This window comes from Penicillium canariense (assembly GCF_028826845.1).
Source record: "Penicillium canariense strain IBT 26290 chromosome Unknown utg000001l_segment0_segment0, whole genome shotgun sequence".
Classification (NCBI taxonomy): domain Eukaryota; kingdom Fungi; phylum Ascomycota; class Eurotiomycetes; order Eurotiales; family Aspergillaceae; genus Penicillium; species Penicillium canariense.
The window spans coordinates 8,812,814-8,831,886 of record NW_026622728.1 but is presented as its reverse complement, the minus strand read 5'-3'; the positions used below and the strand labels follow the sequence as shown (position 1 = coordinate 8,831,886).

The window sequence follows — 19,073 nt, the reverse complement described above, 5'->3', positions numbered from 1 at the left end:
GGAGAGAAAGTCTATCAAAGTGAGCTATGAAATTATACTCCGATATGAACAAAACACACAAGGAGACTTGACCTATAGTAAAAATCGCTCTGATTTTAAGGCAAGGCATAAAAGATGTACATTACCCGAACAGTCCATTTGCATTATCTGCACGAATGAAGAAGAGTAACACAGAGCAAATGCATGGTTCTAGCAGAGAATGAATGCCCTCCGACCCTATGCGCTGATCAACCCATAGCCACACACTATTTGCTATCTAGGACCGAGAAGGGTGTTAATTGCGTGAGCCACACACAAACCGAAAAAAAGATACAACATGAAGATCCACATCAGAATTTTCTCGCATCAGGCTCAATCAATAGACCATGAGAGTTTTTGGTCAAACATATGGATGGTCCCAAGAGCTGAACCTTACAAGATACATTGGTCATTTCGAACACCAGGCTTGGTGTCACAACCAGCGAAGCAATAGGCATTCCCGGTAATAGTTCCCAGAATATCTGTGCAGTGAAAGAGGGTCTGAGAGAGGTCAGTGGTGGAGACGAGCGGAATAGAGGAAGTGTCGTTGACAGCAGTCGTGAGTTGAAGAGTGGTGTAGTCTGGTCAAGGCAAAAATCAGCAACCACCATTAGAACCGGGCATACAGGTTTGAAAGTCGGAAACGTAATGGTCACCCGAGAAACGTACTAAAGGGAGGTGCAAGAAGCACTGAACCACACTTCAGTGACTGGTATGTGCAATTGGTGGCTTGTTGAGCCTGAGCTCCGGCAAGGAGGAGGCCGATAGTCAAAGCGAGCTTCCCGACCATTTCGATTAGGCGTCAAAAATCACTCAGAGAAAAACTTAAATATAACCCTTGTGGTAAGGTTTCTTTCTCTACTTCCAATGGAGCTCTGTCACTTGCACGAAGAATCTTGGTCGGGGACGAAGGCGCATATTTATAGTCTCGTTAGCTTGATACGAGCACGATAGGAAGTAAATCGGCTAGAACGACTCTGTCTGCTCTTCGCTAGCGGAGGAACAAATGCTACCCACCATCCGCCACGGGATTTAAAGGCATGCAAATACCTAAAATCGTTTCTCTGTGCGAGCCAACAGCTCATGGCTTGGATGGGAAGCGGGGCCAACTTTCGCTGCCCATGGAAACCCAGAATCCGATGTTACTCTCGGGCCTGGAAGAAGAAGAGAGGTCCAAGTTTCATAGGCATGAGAGTAACCCTCCTTTAATTAGAGCTTTGCCGGCCTCGAATGGCCTGATCTTGGGCGGCAGGGGTTGTCAGAAGCTTCAACTTTGACATTCAGCCTCTACACTCCAAGGGTGTGGTACCAAAGCGCAAACAGTCTCGTTCGGCGAACCATTTCCTCATGAGGTTGTACTGTCAGGATTCAAACTGCTCATAGTTCAGGATAATAGTTGAAGTCGTACTAGTCACCTGGTATCGGGATACACAGAACCGGCGCACACCAGCCAAGCCCTATGAGAGGCCACCCAGTCCTCAAGAGTAAGAAGGACTATACCACGATTTGGATTTGGCTTCCAACTCTTTCCCCGGTGGTCAGGAGAAGAAAACCAGAATCACGAGCAATCGCAGAAACACCCCTAGTGGAGCTGAACATCCTCGAGGGGAAGCCGAACATGCAGGTCCATACCTTGTTCCTGTGTCACAAGTTCACAACTCCACAATGTACTGTCTATCCAAGTCACGAACAGCCCTTACCCAAATTGTTCGTCCTTGGCCTACCAAAGCAGCTGCCTCTGCAAATTGTACGGAATCTATTGTCCGAGGATAATATCCTGGCCTTGATGAAAGCCAAACTACAACTTTATAGTCTACTCTGATGTGTGATTTTATCGGTCGGTTCCATTCATCATAACGATGATGAGCTAGGAGCTTTTCAGGTGATTGAGGTATTTCCGCACCAGGTCACGGGTAAAGATGCGGAACTGGGACCGCCTGAGTAGGCTTGGAGAGTTGGGCAGAGTTGTTACTACTTACTTAGGCCCATTTCGTAGTCTCCACCTCTTCAGTCCTTGAAGTGCCTTTTCAGTCACCATCGGCTGAAGGAGCTATGACCGCAAAGTGATTGTATTTGTTAATGCAGAAATCCTACCTTCATATCGGATCCCTTCAGATGCGCCTATATACACAGGATTTTGTCCGCCGGGTGGGGCTTTCCTGTCCGGGCTAGGGAGGTCAGATATTGTAGTGTATGTGGGAAAATTTACGTATAGGTTAAAATTTATTTATGGGGTGGAAGACCCAACCCCCGAAGGGGGTGGGGTGACTAACAGAGACTGGGTAACTAACTAATGTTAGTTAAGTTAGTGTTTGGCCTATCGATCTTCATCACGCGCCCTACCCTAGGATGGTGGCACTGATACGGCATGGATTGATGCCCGACAACTCCTCAAACCGCCCGCAGGTCTTGTGGTTCTATCTCACAGCCTACTGGGTCTGGTGCTTTGAGAGAACGGAGATTATGTTATGAACCTTGATACTCGTAATTGATGCCTAGGGTACGCGCTAGGTAGATTTGGGAAGCGATCGACAAGAGCGCTTACGGAGGTAGGAGAAGGTTCTTATCTCATCGTCAATTGCCGCTAGGACCGCATTAGACTGCGCCAAAAACCGCAAAACCACAAAACCGTAAAAAACCAAACCGCAATCAGGGGGGTTTGGGGGCCAATTCTAGAAACCGCAATGGTTTTTGGTTTCTAGGTTAGAAACCACGATGGTTCTTGGGGCCCTAATAGTTTTTAAAGCGGGGCTAAAATATTACGTGTATAATATTCTATCGATATTTATTAGCTATATTCTGATTGCTAAGCTGGTTAACCTAGTTTTTAACTAGTTATTATACAATTTTATGTAATTTTATGTAAAAATGGTTTTTGATGGTTCCCCAATAGGATGCCGGTAAGGTGAAACCATGTCTCACTTGGGGCTAATCGCTCGGATAAGCTTTCGGACTCATTATCTTCCTGGTCGTCCCGAACTGAGAAATCGATCTGTCCCGATTATACAAGCACATCCCCACCGCTCAAGGGAACGTAGTTCCCGCTTACGTCGCTCACCAGCTTACGCCGCTCACCCCAAAACACATAGTAAATGCGGAAAATTACAATTCTATATCTCAACAACCATATCTCCTATAGAGGAAATACTTAGAGGTACCTAATATTCAAAGTAGGGCTCCTAGTGTGTAGGTAGATTCTAAGGATAATAATATAAGTAATAATAGAGAAGTATATTTAGGGCGGAAATATCTAAATTATATTATATTTTATAGTAACATAGTAAAATCTTATTCTAAATAGTCTTAGAGTTAAATATGTTATTTTTAATGCTTATAAGAGTATGTAAACCAAGATTCAAATTGATATATAGCCTAGTTGTTGAGATACAGAATAGTCATTTTCCGCATTTACTATGTGTTTTGGGGTGAGCGGTGTAAGCGGGTGAGCGACGTAAGCGGGAACCACGTTAGTAACAAGCTTTTCAAAAGATGAAGATAGCTTAGGTTGTTAAACGTCGGAAGCGGACGGAAAAGTTCATTTTGTCATCGGTAGACCTGCCTCTGACCGCTAAGTTAGTGCTAGTGACGGGTATAAAGACCTTCTCGTTATTAATAGACCTAACATTTCTTGCCCTTTATACATCACTCTTTTAGTATACAATTCTGCGATCAGACACTAGCTGTGAGCGTCTTTTCAGATTTCTTCTGGTGAACTCATTTTTCCTTGACAATACCACATCAAAATGGTCTCAATCAAGATTTCCTGTGCAACTGTTTTCGCCGTACTTGCTGCCCTAGTCCATTCCTCCCCTAATATCGTCTCTAGAGTTTCAGATAAACGCTAGTGCCTTGATTGTGGTTATGCTGGACCCGAATGTTATTAAACTTTCTATACGCGAATCCTTCGACCCGTTAGAATCCGCTAATTGTATGCGCTAATAACAACGCTAATTGTGCCCCCCGAGGGCTACATCTAATTCTCGATGCAAAACAAGCATAATGCACGGTACCAAACTCGGAAGGGATCAATCCTCGCGGGCACGATACGTGGAACGCCCCGAAAGCTCCGTTCATCCATTCAGAGGCACTTGAGTCGCAAAGGCTCCTTCCCAGCTCGGCGTAGGCGGATTATTGATCTTTAGCTGAAGCTTAAGATCCATAGTAGGCCTCCAATCCATGGTTCAGGGTCCTCAGGCATCGGGTAACTAACTAGTTACTTCCTTTTCAACCCCTTTATGTCACGTGCAGTTCCTAATATTTTAGTAAGTATTTATATGCAGGCCTCTTCCCGAGAAAAGTTCTCAAGTAGGACAAAGGGGTTTCTTCCTTTTTTATTCCTTGTCATCATGAAGTACGCGCTCGCGTTATTGTCGATTTTCCCTATGGCCCTTGCCGGGGATTGGTGTAATTACGGCTGGAGTGCGCCATCAAGCCCGAACTCTCAACTCAACCCAGCATGCAAGGCACCGGGCATGTACTACTATTGCGTATGTTGTCAAGCTCGTCTGACTAATTGCTATTGCTATTTGATAGCTAACTAAGGATTTGTTACTCTACTCAAGTGTACCGAACCAGGTACCCTAAACGAAAATTCCAATCCTGAGGATTTTCCTATTTGGAGAGGGAACTGTGCCTTTGCTGATCAAGCTGGTTGGTCGCCATGTTTAGATCAAGGGGTAAGAGAACAACTTGCCTTGATTATTGACTATCAAGTCAGAGTTAACTAATGCGTGGAATACCTTTAGTCTATTTATTGCGTAAGATGATCGGAGCTAGGTCAATAAGATTCCGCAGCTAACCCTTAAACAGTGTACCTAAGCTTATTGTTTACTATGCCTCACGAGGGAAGTTGATACAGGACAATCTGCGAATGTCCCCGATTTGGTTAGTGTTAGAAAGATTTAGGCTCAACATGGTTATGTGACCATGCTTGTGTATCCAGTCTAAATAGCTCCCTTCGCCTCCAATAGAACTTAGCTCCTTACATATCTCTTAACCTCTGAGTGTCATCCCCTAGAACCAACAGGTTTATTAGCGGCTTTGCGCGCTAGTGAGCTGCCTTCATCGAGTCTCACTGTCTTGCAACTTTCGATCTAGCCCTTTGGCCCCGCTGTCGCCTGGCGCGCAGCGACACCTTTTCACCTCGTCCCCGCGGAGATCTCAATCAAAAACCGAACTGCACGAGGCTTGTTTAAGGTTTAGGCATTGGGCCTACGTCCCACGCGTCTATCTATGGTCCATGACACGCGAGACCCCCACTTATTCTAGAGGCCTTCATTAGTTGGAAACTCATCGGCTTATTATTGTCGGAACGGTTTTGCACTTGAACTCCAGGCCATGCCGGCTCGCACTCCTGCCTGTAAGTGCCGACATCCTGTTAGCACTTCTACGTGCAAGTCAGACACGCACAAGCACCTAGGACTTGTAGACTGTGGTTTCATCAAAGAACCGATGTAAGTTTTGATTTCCAGTTCTGTACTGGGCGTGGAGTTAGAAACGTAGAGAGGACCAATCACACATTATGTTGCCCCCCGAACAAACTAGGCTAGGTTGTTCGTTGCCCAGAAATAGCTCTGCCCAATTCTTATCAACTCTGTAGAGACAGATCAATACCAAAGCATCGACGCAACATCATTGAATATAGGGGGTTAGTTTCAGTCAAAGTCAGGGGGTAAAGGGGTTATAATAGTAAGAGGGGTAAGGGTTCTCAAGAGCCTTAGCGAAAGGCTATGGTTAACTCCAGGACCTGTATGAGGGCGAAAGCAATACTTCCGGTGGCACCGATGACAAAGCAATGTCTCGGTCATCCACCAACCAGCAATATTTGCAACGATCACAATAGGTTCTAGACTGGGAATATATAGATATATACCTATATACCTATATATGGGCTCGGAATAAGGCACACCTGACAATGAAGAAGGCTTTTCCCTTAGGTGTTGGAAGGAATGAGAATCATATAGGAGATTGGAAATAACGCGCAAAGGGAACACTTAGACTGCGCCAAAAACCGTAATTGGGGGTAAACCTTGCCCCTAAAAACTAAACCGCAATGGTTTATGGTTTGGTTTGGTTTTTGGTTTTAAAAACCGCAACCATTGCGGTTTGGTTTTGGGGGCAAGGTTTGCCCCCAATTGCGGTTTTTGGCGCAGTCTACAGTGGTGTTACTTTAGTTTGAAACCCTCCCATTTGATTATATAATTTTCTGCCACCCTTTCTGCCGCACTAAAACCTCGCATTCAATATTTACTAGTTAATAACTAGTATACCATCCACCGTTATCAACTACCTGCTTCACCCGGTTAGGCATCGTTATAGCTAAATTATCTAGTATAGAAAGATCTATCTCTGACCAAGCCTCTTGCGCAGCAGCGATTAAAAACGCCAAGGTTTCTTCGTTATCAGGCATATATTTGATCTCTGGATACATATCATAGATTTTAGCCTTAAGAAGCGCCCAAAGATTCTCAATTGGGTTAAGATCTGGCGAATATGGTGGCCAGGCTATCACTTTAAACGCTTGTTCTTCAAGCCAGTCTCTTACAACGCGTGCAGTGTGAATAGGGGCGTTATCTTGTTGAAAAATAGCACCCTCGATACCATTTATTAATGTTAGAAGCATACGTTGGTATAATTCGAGGATAACCTATCGATTAATACCTCCCCGAGGTAAATCTGGGTCTCTAAAGAGTGGTATAAGCCCTGAACGCCGACTAGATCCTGAGAAAGCAGCCCAAAACATCTGTTTAATACCCTTATGTACGGATATTAGGTCGACATCTCGTACGGCGATTTAGTCGCATAGTCGGGTAAAGGTGTACTCGCGACGAGCCCCTTTACCTCTCTCAATCGTCGATTCATCGGTCCAAAAGATCTTTCTCCATTAATCTTCGGTATAGCTACGTACTCGTTCGGCCCATTCGAGACGTAATTGGGCGTAGGTTTCGGTAAGCTCCGGTCGCTGAAGCACAAGCCATTTTCGTCGATTCTCCTCACGAAGGAGTCTCCAAATCGATATTCGTTTAACCTTATTATCGACTGTTGCAAGGAGGTCGTCGTATTTGACTCGTGGGTTCTCATCGATAGCGTTAAGAAGCTTAGTTTTATCCTCTTCGTTAAGCTTCTTTGGTTGGCCAGATCGAGGGAGTGTCTCTTGGGTAGGCCCTCGTAGGCTAGATCTAGCCACCGTTGTCTTCATCGTGTTGATTAGAATATGAGGATAACGCTCGTTGATCTTTTTGTAGGTCCAGCCAATCGATTTAAGCTCAATAATCTTAATACGTTCGTAGGGGGCAAGTTGGTAGCCAGATCGTCGTGTAGCAATATTTGGGTGCCTAGTAGGCGCATCGTATTGCTGCCCTGTGCGAAGAGGAGGCATTTTTAGTGTCTGAATAGCTTCAAATTGCATAAAATAATAGGGGGGGGGGGGGGGGGGGGGGGGAGATGCGTTATACTAAGCGTATCGCAGCGCGTAGTCAGGGGCGGTTAGCCGAATGTAGTGGGCGGTAGGCTAAGGCGGTCAAAACGGAGGGTTTCAAACTAAAGTAACACCACTGTAGCTGCGTGTTCCGAACGGCAGGGAATTACGTTACCCCTCTCCGGGAGGGCTTAGTAAGTAAATCGGGATGCTTAGGTTAGGCTTAATGATCAGATCAGGACACTCCGGTTAGGCTTAGTGAGTAAATCAGGATGCTCAGTGAGTGAATCAGTCTGATTACATAATTATCACTGACCAGCTCAGGTTAATCAGGGGCCTGCTCAATTCTACTCAGTGAGCAAAAGCGGCGAGAGGGTGAGCACTAGAACGGAAAGGGAGCGCCAAGCGTTGCCGGACAATATCCGGTGTATATGTGGTATCCAATAGGTATGATATCCTCAACTTATTTTATCTCCATTCCAGATTGGGACGACGGAAGGAGATCATCGGCGAAACGTGGGGCGGTGAATCTTATCCACCCTCTCCGCATTGTCAACAGCCACTTCCTGCCCGCCTCCGCCAGAACACCACCCTTGCACAATCACTGCACAACCTTCCCATCATGTACGACTCGTACCGTATGTGGCCTTCTGGCTCTCTGCTGCTTGACGCTGGCTGCTTCTTCTATGGTCGCTCGCTCACCACCCTCTACAGGCCCTCACCTCCTGCTATCCCAGGTCCCTCTGACCGTATCACCGTTCATCAGCCTCCCTACGTCGGTTACTTTGCCCTACACTTACAAATCAGTCTCTTCGACCCTTCCGCCCTCGGTCCTTGACAATCCGACCAACCCTGATTCCAGACCCCGCTATGTCGTCTCCTCCAGTGGCGAGCATGCGGCTCATCCAGATGAGATCCTCGCTGCATGCAAGTCTCTCGAACAACACCTGAAGAAAGCCCGAGCTGATGCCGAGGGTGCCATCAAGGCCTGGGAAGAATCCATTCGACAGCGTGAGCTTGCAGAAAGGCGTCGTGTTGCGCCTGGCTGGTTAGACCGGGAAGAGAAGTTGCTGCAGCCGAGCAGGGCTGCAGGGTCTCCTGGCTCCAAGGGCGACGTGAGCGAAAGTCTGCTTGACAGTACTTCCGCCGATCAGGGATCGTCCACCCTGCCAGCAATGGTACCTCGCGATGAGGGAAAGGAGCTGGACCGAGCATTTGGCGGGCTTGGTCTGAAATGAACCTAGAGGAGCCTGTCTCGAGTTCTTTCGAATGTCTCTAGCTTTCGCGAGGATCTGGCTCTGGAATATAGCATCCACTCGCCCTTTCAGTATCCCACCGGCCTTTTCCTTGCCCATGCAGGACATCTCATGCCTAGCATGGCCACCTCATAGCTTCCTGAGGCAGAATAGCATCACCTCGAGTCAACGAGGCAGATCATGGGAGCCAGCCAATGTTCTGTGGACGAGGTGAATTATGCTCGCGAATGTAGGGGACATTTCGTTGCAAACATGGCGTTTGCCTTCATGGCCGGTGCAGTATTTGAGTCAAATGTTGTGGCAGGCCTCAATTTTTCTCTGGCTTGTGTCATGTTGTTGAAGGCGCTGCTGGGCTGGAGCTTCCAAGGAAGCATGCGCGACTCCTACATTCCAGCCACCGATGGCGTCCGCTGCCAGCAATAAAACGACACAGGAAGCTTGGCGACGCCTATAGCATATAGGAAATTACTTGGTTTCTAAGAAGAGAACACACTTCTGTGTAGAATTTCTTAACTGATGGAATATTGGCCAACTTTCTCTAATTAGTTCAACGCCATAGGTTCCACTACTCTTTTTGTACGAAATGTCAGTTTCCCGCTGTCGATATATGCAGGCGACCTCGAACATAGTAACAGAACCGATTGAAAAGGATGAAAATACTTCAAGGAGGAGTCAGCACGCTAAATTTTGTTTCTCAATGTATATCTGGGTAAGCAAGGGTCTGAGCTCACTAACTGGTAGAAGTAGCAGGAGTTCCACCATAGAGTGGGTAAGAGTTAATCACCCTATTTAATTACTTGGGATGAATAGGACGAACCGCGGAAGAAACGCGTTTCTCCGCCCGGAGCTCCCGCCAGCTTTTCGCAACCTAGCACCACACCTCCAACCTTGATAAATACCCAATCACTTCCCCCACGCCATCCGAAAAAAGTAATCGCCTCCAAATCATCAAGATGGAGGTTTTCCACACGTCCCCGGAAGCATCGAGCTTCGTCACCATCGCCGAGCACCAGTCGCGCACACCTAGCTCGTTCCACTCCGGGCCGCCAGTGCTTCACTACCACAGCCAGCGATGCAAGGTGGTCATTCTTGAACGCGATCTGCTTGCCACACCGGCGCTGAATGCGCTGCGCGGAGAGAGTGCGTCTGCGAACGGAACCAGCGCTGGCGATGCGGCACAGGAAGCGCAGGACGACGAGGGCCACGAGGTTGCCATCGAGGGCGTGGATACGTGGGTGACATCTGAGTGAGTCGTGTCCCCCATTTTCGATTCAAGCCGGGCTGCCTGCAGCTCGTACGGTCGCCTTTCCTCGCCTGCAAATATCTAGCGTCAAGCAAGCTAACGCATCCACCACTCCGGCCAGGAAATTCGTCCTGTATTCCCCCTCTGCCTCGACAGGCGTCTCAATTCCGTACCCTTCTATCTCCCTTCACGCCATCCAGCGCCTGCACGTCCCCAGCGCTGCCGATACTGAAGTTCAAGGCCTATACATGCAGATCGCAGTACCCACTGCTCCCTCCTCCGAGGACGACGAGGAGCAATGCATCACAATGACAGTCGTGCCACCAAGAGAGTCCGGCACCGGCGCCGCCGAGATTACGGCGGAAGCGGGGGCAGCGCAAGATCTGAGTGACGAGCCGGCGGAGACGCCAACGCAGATGCTGTACAATGCTGTGTCCGCTTGCTCAAACCTGCACCCGGACCCCGTGGAGCCGGGTGACGAGGATGACGATGAAGAGGGGTCGAAGTTCATGTCTGCTGAGGATCATGGGTATGCGCTGTTCCAGCTTGGGCAGGAGGCGGTGGGTTCCTCGGACGGGAATCTGCCGCCGCCTGTTGAGGGAAGCTCTGGGTGGATCACGGCGGATAATATGCATGAGTATTTTGATGAGGAGGGGAATTGGATTGCGGAGGGTGAACCGCCTTCGTTCCCTGGACTTGGTCCTGGTGCTGGGACCATCCGGGCGCGAGAGGATGAGAATGGGGCTGGCGAGGGGCAAGAAGGAACAGAGGGCGAGAGTGAGGAGACCAAGTGGCGAAGGACTGACTGATTAAAATGATAAGCCCTTGAATGGAAATGGAGACGGACGGTAGAGAAGAAAAAGTTGCAGAGTTCATTTCTAATTACGACTACCTAGACGGTGGATATCACAGTAGAACGTGACACATCAAAGGGAGGCCGGGGGGAGGAGATGGACGGGGAAAGGGAATAGCAGATAACAACCTGCGCCAGGCAAAGAAGAAAATAATCAAGGTATAATGCTTTTCTGAAATCACAAAAAATCACGGTTCAAGGGTAACAACCGAACGAAACACTGCCGCCAAAATCAACAGACAACCGCCGAGCAAGGAGGGCAAAACAGACCAGAATATAGCAGAACATTACTCTCTAAAAAACCCGTCACCATCGTACAGACTGACCGGCGTCGCACATCCAATCCCGATTCCAAGTCCCTTCCCAGTGGGCGTTGTCATGCCACGACGAGCAGATGTCGGCGTTGGCGGGGCGCGATAGCTGGCCATGCGGGCTGGCGATCTCCCACTCTTAGAGATAGAACGTGGAATGGTGTTTTTCATGTGCACTGGCGAGGCGTTGGTATCTGGAGGGAAGGCGTAGTTGCCTGCGAATTGGGGAGCCGGGGGCTTGGGCGGCGATCCGCTGCGGTTGGCGTCTTCCCAGATAGTGACCTTGTCTCGTACGGTCGAGGCATTGGTACCATATACTGGGGAGGTTGGGCACATGGATGAGTCAAGAGCACTCGCCAAGGAGCCTTGGGACTCGCGGTACCGCCGGTAGGAGTGGTTACTTGCATCCGTTTGTGTCCTGTGCAATGTGTCTGTCGACCTCCGCCAATCGCTACCCTGGGTGCCAGTGATGAAGGGTAGACCAGGAGATGAAGTTGGTCCCATCAAGGGGCCGATGGGCCTTGGTGGTGGAGCACGCGTCGAGTTGCTCCGGGCAGGCTTGCCCGGCTGAGTGCGCGGTCCCTTTACAGCTGTCCGTCGAGGGCTGCCAGTGCCACTAGCAGGCGAATTCTCGTAGGCCAAGGGCGATGGAGCTCCAGGCACCGCCCATACTGGCGGCTCCCGCTCCGGGGAAGGCGTATGCGAGAGACTTACGTCGCCACTAGGGGGGAGGGCCGTGAAAATACCAGGCAAAGAATGGTCTCTGGCGAAGATGGGTGTATCGTCTGCGTTGTCGGTGGGCGCCTTCTTCCGCTTCTTAGAAGGAGTTCGGGTATGCGTGCGAGGCTGCGGCTCTTCAGCCAAAGGGCCGAGAGAGCTTGGTGCTGAAATGACAGGCTTGGTGCGGCGACTGCCGCTTCCACGCTTTGAGCGGGGCAGCGGGGAGGACGTGTTCACAGGCGGGGATGGCTGCGCTTTAGGTGTCCCGTTGATGGTGCTCTCACGCAGGTCCACCTCTTCCATGGCATCCAAGTCTTCGGGTTCTTCTTCGACTGTTGGGGAGAAGACAGAGCCTCCGAATGTCATGGGCGGATGGATCGATATACGAACGCAGTTCTGGCGTCTGTGACCCTTACTCTTGCGCTGAGAATTAGATCCTTTGAGTGCTGATGGAAGAGGTCCTTTGATAGACAGACTGGAGCGCTGCATGGGACTTTGAGGCATATAAGCGAGCGGTTGGCCGGGAGAACCAGTGGAGAAAAGGGTACCATTTGAGGCTGGAGAGCCTCCATAAAATGGATCATTGTCAAACTGCTCATTCTCGTAGCCCGGCGGTTGTTGTTGGTACTGACTGAAATGCAGCACATAAGCCGCATTCGAGTGGGGTGACCGCCAGGCGGAAGAATTGGCCTTCTGATAACCAGCCGGTGGCCCAGGTGTGCTATTGCGAAGGGACGAATGTCTTTGCGGAGGGTTCGACGACATAGATTCACTGCGACGAGGCACACCGTTAGAACGGCTGCTTGCATTACTTGGGTTCCGAGAAGTTGTTGTCATGCTGCGCCGGGGTGATACGGCTTCTTCCGCCATCCGCCTATGGTTATCAGCGTTTGACGACGAACGTATGGGGAAATTAGGCGGCAACGAGGTATTGGCAGCAATGAAGCTTCGGCGTCCGTTTTTGACTCCAACGTCATTGGCGCTGTATGGCACGAACGTGCCGCCAGATGGGAAGATAGGCGACGTGAGGTCGGTGTCGGCGGATCGAGGGCCATTCCTGCCATCATCCAGAATTGAGCTGTTGGTTGTGTCGAGGCTCATTGACGACAGACGCATGACCGAGTCGTTCCGCAGGTAGCTGAAACGTTCCTGTGGAAAAGCGGCGGGGGGAGGTGGAGGGGGGATTGACTGATCAGGGACATGGCCTGCGGTCTGACTGACGATACTTCCACCACGAAGCCGTGTAGGAGACTCGTCAAAGATCATTGAAGGTGGGTCAAACATGTCCTGTGAATTGTTGCCTGGTAGCACCGGAAACAGGGTCGATTGCGCTCGTTGAGTTGTGGGCGGCCAGGCTGATGCAGGCGACATAGGGCGCATGCCAAGGTGGAATCCTTCTTCTTCTCTGGGAATTTCTGGGGTCTGTTGTGGTGTTCGCTCCGCCGGCAGCTCCAGGACTCCTTCGACAGCCGAGAGAGGGATATTCTCTCTTGAGCTCCCGGGCGGGCTTGGTACCATCTCGCTGACGGTGGCCATGGAGTCCACACGTTTATGCCCGGTTCTGGAGAACCGTTTTGACCGGGCTCTGCGGATAGAATTGCGCAGTGATCGTGCTCTTTCCATGAGGGGCCACGATGTCTCGGATCCGTTCTTTGGCCGTAGAAGAGTCTCTCGTGATTCCAGCTTGCCCCATTCTGTCGGCTTGCCATACGGTAGCTGGCCGTGAGCCCGAAGAACACTCCCTTCCTGATGAGATAGCTCCGTCAACGTATCCCCAGCGAAGGTTTGTATCTTGCGGGTATTCTCCCCTGGGGTCAGCCTTAGGACTCTCAACGCATGGCGCTCCTTGCGGAATCGAACCCAGACAACGACTGCAACGACTCCGCAGACTATGAAAAACGCCGCGCCAGAGGCGGCGATGGCGACCACGATGCTCAGGCTCAGCATGGTCTGGTTGACGAGTTAGCCTGCCAAGTTGACTTTGAATCGGAGCGCGCGTGATCCGCGAAAAGGGCAGTGTTCAGTCGCTCATCCGTTGGAGGTCTCGAGTCGCGATGTTCCAGTTGTTTAGTTTAGATCCTTTCGATTCAATATGGTCCACAGTATGGTCAGCCACCTGAATCACAACAAAGCCTCGAGGAGGCGAGAGGTGGAGGCGAGAAACGCAATCAGGTGCAGCAGCGCGAACATTCCTGCTTGGGGTTGCTGGTTTGTTATGGGAACGTTGACCAGTGCCCTGGAATGTGAACGCATCACCAAGACGCCGCGAAGAATGTTGGCGGCCACACTGTACCCCCACCCCTGCCATCGCCTGTCATGACGCTCTGTCTACGCCAGGTAGATTGAGTGGTCTGAGTGGTCAATCAAAACGTTCATGTGAAATCCTTGAGATTGGCTGGAATGGAGATAGAATCCGGGTCCCTGTATGGATTATGATGCTACATAGTAATGATCAACACACGAAAATGACCCCCAAGAATGGCCAGCTATTCTTCATCCTTTCCACGAGATACAAACAGCTGGCTTCAAAAGGAAGAGACTAGTTTTGAACGTTTGTTGCTGAATGTTAGAGACCAGGCGATGACGAAAGTAGATCTATAGATGCTGCGCAGGTAAGTCAGCCATGAGATGACTCTGGCGCCACACCATCGCGACGAATGAAGTCCCAAAAGAGGAACATAGACTGATCAGGGATTCAAAGGCACCAAAAGCTCAATTGAATTAATTGAAAAGGATAAGGAAAATGCTCGGTCGGCCCATCGGACCAGCATCGCGGTGGGGCCGAAGACGTCGGAGATAGAGCATTTTCGGCCGGGAGTTTCCCTCCAGACGACTGCCCACTCCTCACCACCTTCTTTGGGGCACATCGCATCTTCGGCAGACAGTGGCTGAGCCATACCCTGATTGATTGAATAGCTTTGGAGCAGCTGGCACTGTTTTTCTAGTTTCAGGAACAAGCGAACTAGGGCTCCAGACCTCCCGCGCGGGGGCCTCCAAAGGGTAAAGATTGCCTGCGACATCAGGCAATATAATTACCTCATCGGATCATCTGACCGGCGCCAGTAGGTGTGCGGCGTAGCCCTCGCCGCCCTTTACTTCCGGCAGAACTATCCTGAAAAGTAGGTCCGTCTTGCGGCCGAGGAAGTGGATTGTGACAGACGTCGCAAATTGAAACCAAAGAACACCTTTCTCAGGGGCCAATGCAATGTGTCCAAAACAAACAACCGAGCTTCCAGGGTCCATTCTGCTCCATGATACAATGTCCGTCGAAATGATGGGTGCACATTTCACCTCTCGCAACGATGACCCGCTCCTCGCCCTATTCTGGGACGCATAGCGTCATACCCACAGGAACGAGGCGCCGCCGATGGTGGGCCATGCTCCAGTAACTGTACAGTTCCTTGGGAGCAACTGTACAGTACCATCCCCACTTGCGCGTCTTGATCTCTGCTTCCCCCGCCAACACATCCCTCACCGTCTTATCGCAGCGAGTGGGTTTGTTTTTCCCCTCAAAATTGTTGCCCCACCGGAGCTCTATTTAATGTGATCTCCCTTCCCATGCTGCTTCTTGTCTCGCTTCCTATCTCGTACTTCTAATCTACTGCCTCTTTTCTATTCACGATGGCTGCCAACCCGGTTCAGAATGGATTATTCGTCCACAACAACACCGTTGCCCCCGAGCACCCCAGCTTGATGAGCATGTTCTCCCTAAAGGGAAAGACTGCCATTGTAACCGGTGCGGGTGCTGGCATTGGACTCGCCGTCGCGCACGGTCTGGCTGAAGCTGGTGCCAACGTTGCCATGTGGTACAATACCAATGCTAAGGCTGCGGAGCGTGCCGCCGAGATCGCCCAGAAGTACGGTGTCCAGGGTAAGAAACTATGTTTCTCCTAGATCTGCGGGTTGAATTGATGCGTTGAGGAAGTTAACAAGCTATTTCCTTGCCACAGCCAAGGCTTACCAGGTTCAGGTCACCGACCCCAAGGCTGTTCAGGAGGCTACCGATCTCGCCGTGAAGGAATTCAACGGGCGCCTGGACGTCTTCATTGCCAACGCGGGTATTCCATGGACTCAGGGCCCCATGGTCGACGGACCTATCGAGCACTACAATGATGTGGTCCGCATCGACCTTGATGGGACCTTCTTTTGCGCAAGAGCTGCAGCTTCTCACTGGCGCCGACAGAAGGAGGAGGGCACCGATATCAACGGCAACAAGCTCACTAACTTCACGTACGGTAGCTTCGTTGCCACAGCCTCCATGAGCGGTCATATCGTCAACTTCCCCCAGATGCAAGCGGCCTACAACGCCGCTAAGTCGGGTGTCATCCACCTTTGTACGTTTTCTCTCAAACCAAACCTTTCCCGATGTACTCTCCTCCTAATAATAATACAGGCAAGTCCCTCTCCGTCGAATGGGTCCGCTTTGCCCGAGCCAACACCGTCTCCCCCGGCTACATCGCCACCGAGATCTCCAGCTTCGTACCCGAGGAGACCAAAAACATCTGGCGCGATAAGATCCCCATGGGTCGTGAGGGCGAGGCCCACGAACTGAAGGGTGCTTATCTCTACCTGGCCTCGGATGCGTCCACCTACACCACCGGCGCCGACATTATCGTCGACGGCGGCTACTGTGCCCCATAAATGATGCAGCGATGAGCTGATCTGACGATTTTTAAAAGGAGGTTCTTATACTTAGAAAGTGGCTTTTTGTGTTACGTGGTAATGATCGATTATACACGAGATAGAGGATTGAGACGATACGAATGAATCTGCGGAGCGGAAGTATTGAATTGAATCGACCTGACCCAGGCCCCCTCATTGAGCGCCGGACCTCATAAATCATTCCACTCTCCATAAACCGAAGCCGTTCCACCCCTGCAAGTACCTCAGTGCCTTGTCAGGCCCCAGCCCAGATGCATAATTAGCTTGTGCGAAGATGCCGAGCTAAGAGCGCCCGGTGCCCCACCAACCAGACGCATACCCCGGCCACAATTCTTGCGTGGCGCCCGACCTGCGGGATATCCACGATAAGCAACCCGCTCAGTCCAACCCTGCGCCGACGCACTGACTACCCGCATACGTCAAGCTGCGTGGTTCTCCCGCTCGTGCATCTGCACGTCTGTGTCCACCCTAGATGGGATTGGGCGGTCGGCGGCCGATACCCGATTGTTCAAATTCAGCGCGCACCTCAGCTTCGAAGTCTGCGGCGACACGGCGGGCCATCCAGTCTATTATCCTGTCGAGCCAGGCGCCGGGCCCGCGGCCGTTGTGGATGTGCTCCTCGAGCTTAATTTCCCACTGCGCACGGGGGAGGGGTTCTGGGGCGCGGTTGAGTATCGTGCGGCCGAGGGAGTCGATTGTCCAGGTCGGTCGGGAGATGGGTTGGGATTGGGTAAAGGATGAGTGTTCCCTGCTGCTGCTTGCGTTTGAGGTACTGTCCTGGGATGAGTCTGGGATGTACATCGTCACATTTAGCTCTGAATCAGAGTCTGAGCTGGTAATATCTGAGCCATCCAACGAAGATCCATCGGCGGAGTATGTCGGGGAGCCCAAGTCGAATAGGTCTGTCTGGTGTCCACTGGCGGTGTCAGAAGGCTCATGCGTGTCATACGTTCTGTCCACGTTTCCATCGCGGCGACTGTCAGTGATGTGACGCAGCCAGCGGCTCCATTTTCGGATCCTATACTGCCACTGGCGCACGGTACGGCGGATGAGATGCTTGTATGGTCGGAGCTGCTGCAGGACCCAAGCACGGCGGAGGTAGGCTGTAAACGTGAAGGAGAAGAGTAGGCATATGATAGGAAAGGCGAGGGAATCTTTCTGCTTTCCTTCCATGACGAGCTTGGTGTATCGACTGGGATGCCAACATGCCACTCGTTGTTGATGGGCTGGTAGGAAGTGAGTGGCCTGGCCGGCCTAGTGGGTCTTGACTGAGACGATTGCGAACAAGAATCATGGCTTACCACTACACCGCTTATGCAGCCCCTACACATTGAGGAAGTGAGTTCTGTGTGAAGTGGGCCAAACGTCGCCAGCAAACTACCGTGCACTACGGGGCCATTTTATCATCATACCCTAGGACCCGAAACCTCTCCTTCAAATATTGCCGAGCCCTGTTTTCCAGTTCACTGTACTCGTCAAAGAAACCTAGCTAGGAAACCGACAACCCCCGCCCCCGACTCTGATCTGCAGCCATTTCTGAGTGATCGTAAATATAAGGTGCTTGCTGCTCTTCGCTTTCTCATGCGACGTAATCCTTTATACGGAGACGTTGCAACAGATGATTCTACTGTGGATCACTGGTCCGATGATTCCTTACCTTCGGATCTATAGCGGCAAATTATATGCTTGAGCGACACGGATCACCACGAATGAGTGGGCTACAGTGTCAAGTTGCAAGAGAACAACTACGAAAACGAGTGGCAAGCCGCTGAAGACAACCGTGACCATTTTATAGACGATGCTCTTCCAGTCACCGCTTCCGTTACCGTTGACTTGAATGGAGGTCGCCAAAGCCCTGACCTGAACACAATATATATTCTTACCGATGACCCACCGCTCGACATGCAACCTCCATATACCTCCACGAGCCACGCGAACCATACTGTTCGACCGACTACCGCTCAGCCACGAGCCCCTGTGATCGAATATGGTATTCGAGGCCAGATATCACTTCTAAATCATTGGCAAGATCTCTTATCTTAAATCTGCTTTCGTTACGTTTTTCCCGGCGGGTATTGGAGGCCATCTAGATCATCGTGTTGTATCTGTGTCCCTTGTTGCTTTCGCATATTGGGCACTTCGTCACTTAAACATAACCTCTTTTTCTTCAGTCAACTTATTCGAATAGCTAATTGTAGACCTTAAAGACTTGGTGGAGAGTCACGTTCTTTGTCTTTGAGAACGTACTAGCATGAAGGAAAGATGGTCTTGTTAGACAAATAAGGTAGTCAACCTGACGCTATCCATCTGAATCAATCTTTAGGTTTTCTAGGCATTCCATATGGCCATGTCTATCAAAGTAGGGCTGAAGCCGCTTAGCCCTTTATAGCATAAGATATGTAGAGTTCCACCGTGTTCGGATATTCTGGATTGGGACAAATTGGCTAGAATCTATCAGTTGAAGCTATAAGAGTTCCTCACGTCTATGTGGGCTTTCTGAGAAGAACAGAGAAGATAAATTTGTGTAAATGTCTAATTGAAGTTCACCTAAAGATTACTTTCCATCTGTAGTGCGTAATACGGTCAAGCTGTT

At 50.4% G+C, this 19,073-nt stretch overlaps 6 protein-coding genes across 6 annotated transcripts; 3 read left to right on the top strand and 3 right to left on the bottom strand.

The window, feature by feature from the left end:
• Window positions 1–411: 411 nt before the first annotated feature.
• N7482_003063 (uncharacterized protein) lies at window positions 412–808 on the bottom strand (the record flags this gene model as incomplete). Its single annotated transcript, XM_056685188.1, has 2 exons — window positions 412–599; window positions 688–808. 2 exons carry the CDS (start codon window positions 806–808, stop codon window positions 412–414), a joined length of 309 nt encoding a protein of 102 aa, XP_056548794.1.
• Window positions 809–8,057: 7,249 nt separating this feature from the next.
• Window positions 8,058–8,673, top strand: N7482_003062 (uncharacterized protein; the record flags this gene model as incomplete). Its single annotated transcript, XM_056685187.1, has 2 exons — window positions 8,058–8,073; window positions 8,150–8,673. 2 exons carry the CDS (start codon window positions 8,058–8,060, stop codon window positions 8,671–8,673), a joined length of 540 nt encoding a protein of 179 aa, XP_056548793.1.
• Window positions 8,674–9,644: 971 nt separating this feature from the next.
• On the top strand, window positions 9,645–10,743 carry N7482_003061 (uncharacterized protein; the record flags this gene model as incomplete). The annotated part of the gene is made up of 2 exons (XM_056685186.1): window positions 9,645–9,937; window positions 10,020–10,743. The coding sequence occupies 2 exons, from the start codon at window positions 9,645–9,647 to the stop codon at window positions 10,741–10,743; spliced, it is 1,017 nt and encodes a 338-aa protein (XP_056548792.1).
• Window positions 10,744–11,074: 331 nt separating this feature from the next.
• Window positions 11,075–13,765, bottom strand: N7482_003060 (uncharacterized protein; the record flags this gene model as incomplete). The annotated part of the gene is made up of 1 exon (XM_056685185.1): window positions 11,075–13,765. One exon carries the CDS (start codon window positions 13,763–13,765, stop codon window positions 11,075–11,077), a length of 2,691 nt encoding a protein of 896 aa, XP_056548791.1.
• A 1,674-nt stretch (window positions 13,766–15,439) lies between these two features.
• Window positions 15,440–16,459, top strand: N7482_003059 (putative carbonyl reductase; the record flags this gene model as incomplete). Its single annotated transcript, XM_056685184.1, has 3 exons — window positions 15,440–15,689; window positions 15,769–16,152; window positions 16,212–16,459. The coding sequence occupies 3 exons, from the start codon at window positions 15,440–15,442 to the stop codon at window positions 16,457–16,459; spliced, it is 882 nt and encodes a 293-aa protein (XP_056548790.1).
• A 489-nt stretch (window positions 16,460–16,948) lies between these two features.
• N7482_003058 (uncharacterized protein) lies at window positions 16,949–17,653 on the bottom strand (the record flags this gene model as incomplete). Its single annotated transcript, XM_056685183.1, has 1 exon — window positions 16,949–17,653. The coding sequence occupies one exon, from the start codon at window positions 17,651–17,653 to the stop codon at window positions 16,949–16,951; it is 705 nt and encodes a 234-aa protein (XP_056548789.1).
• Window positions 17,654–19,073: the final 1,420 nt, after the last annotated feature.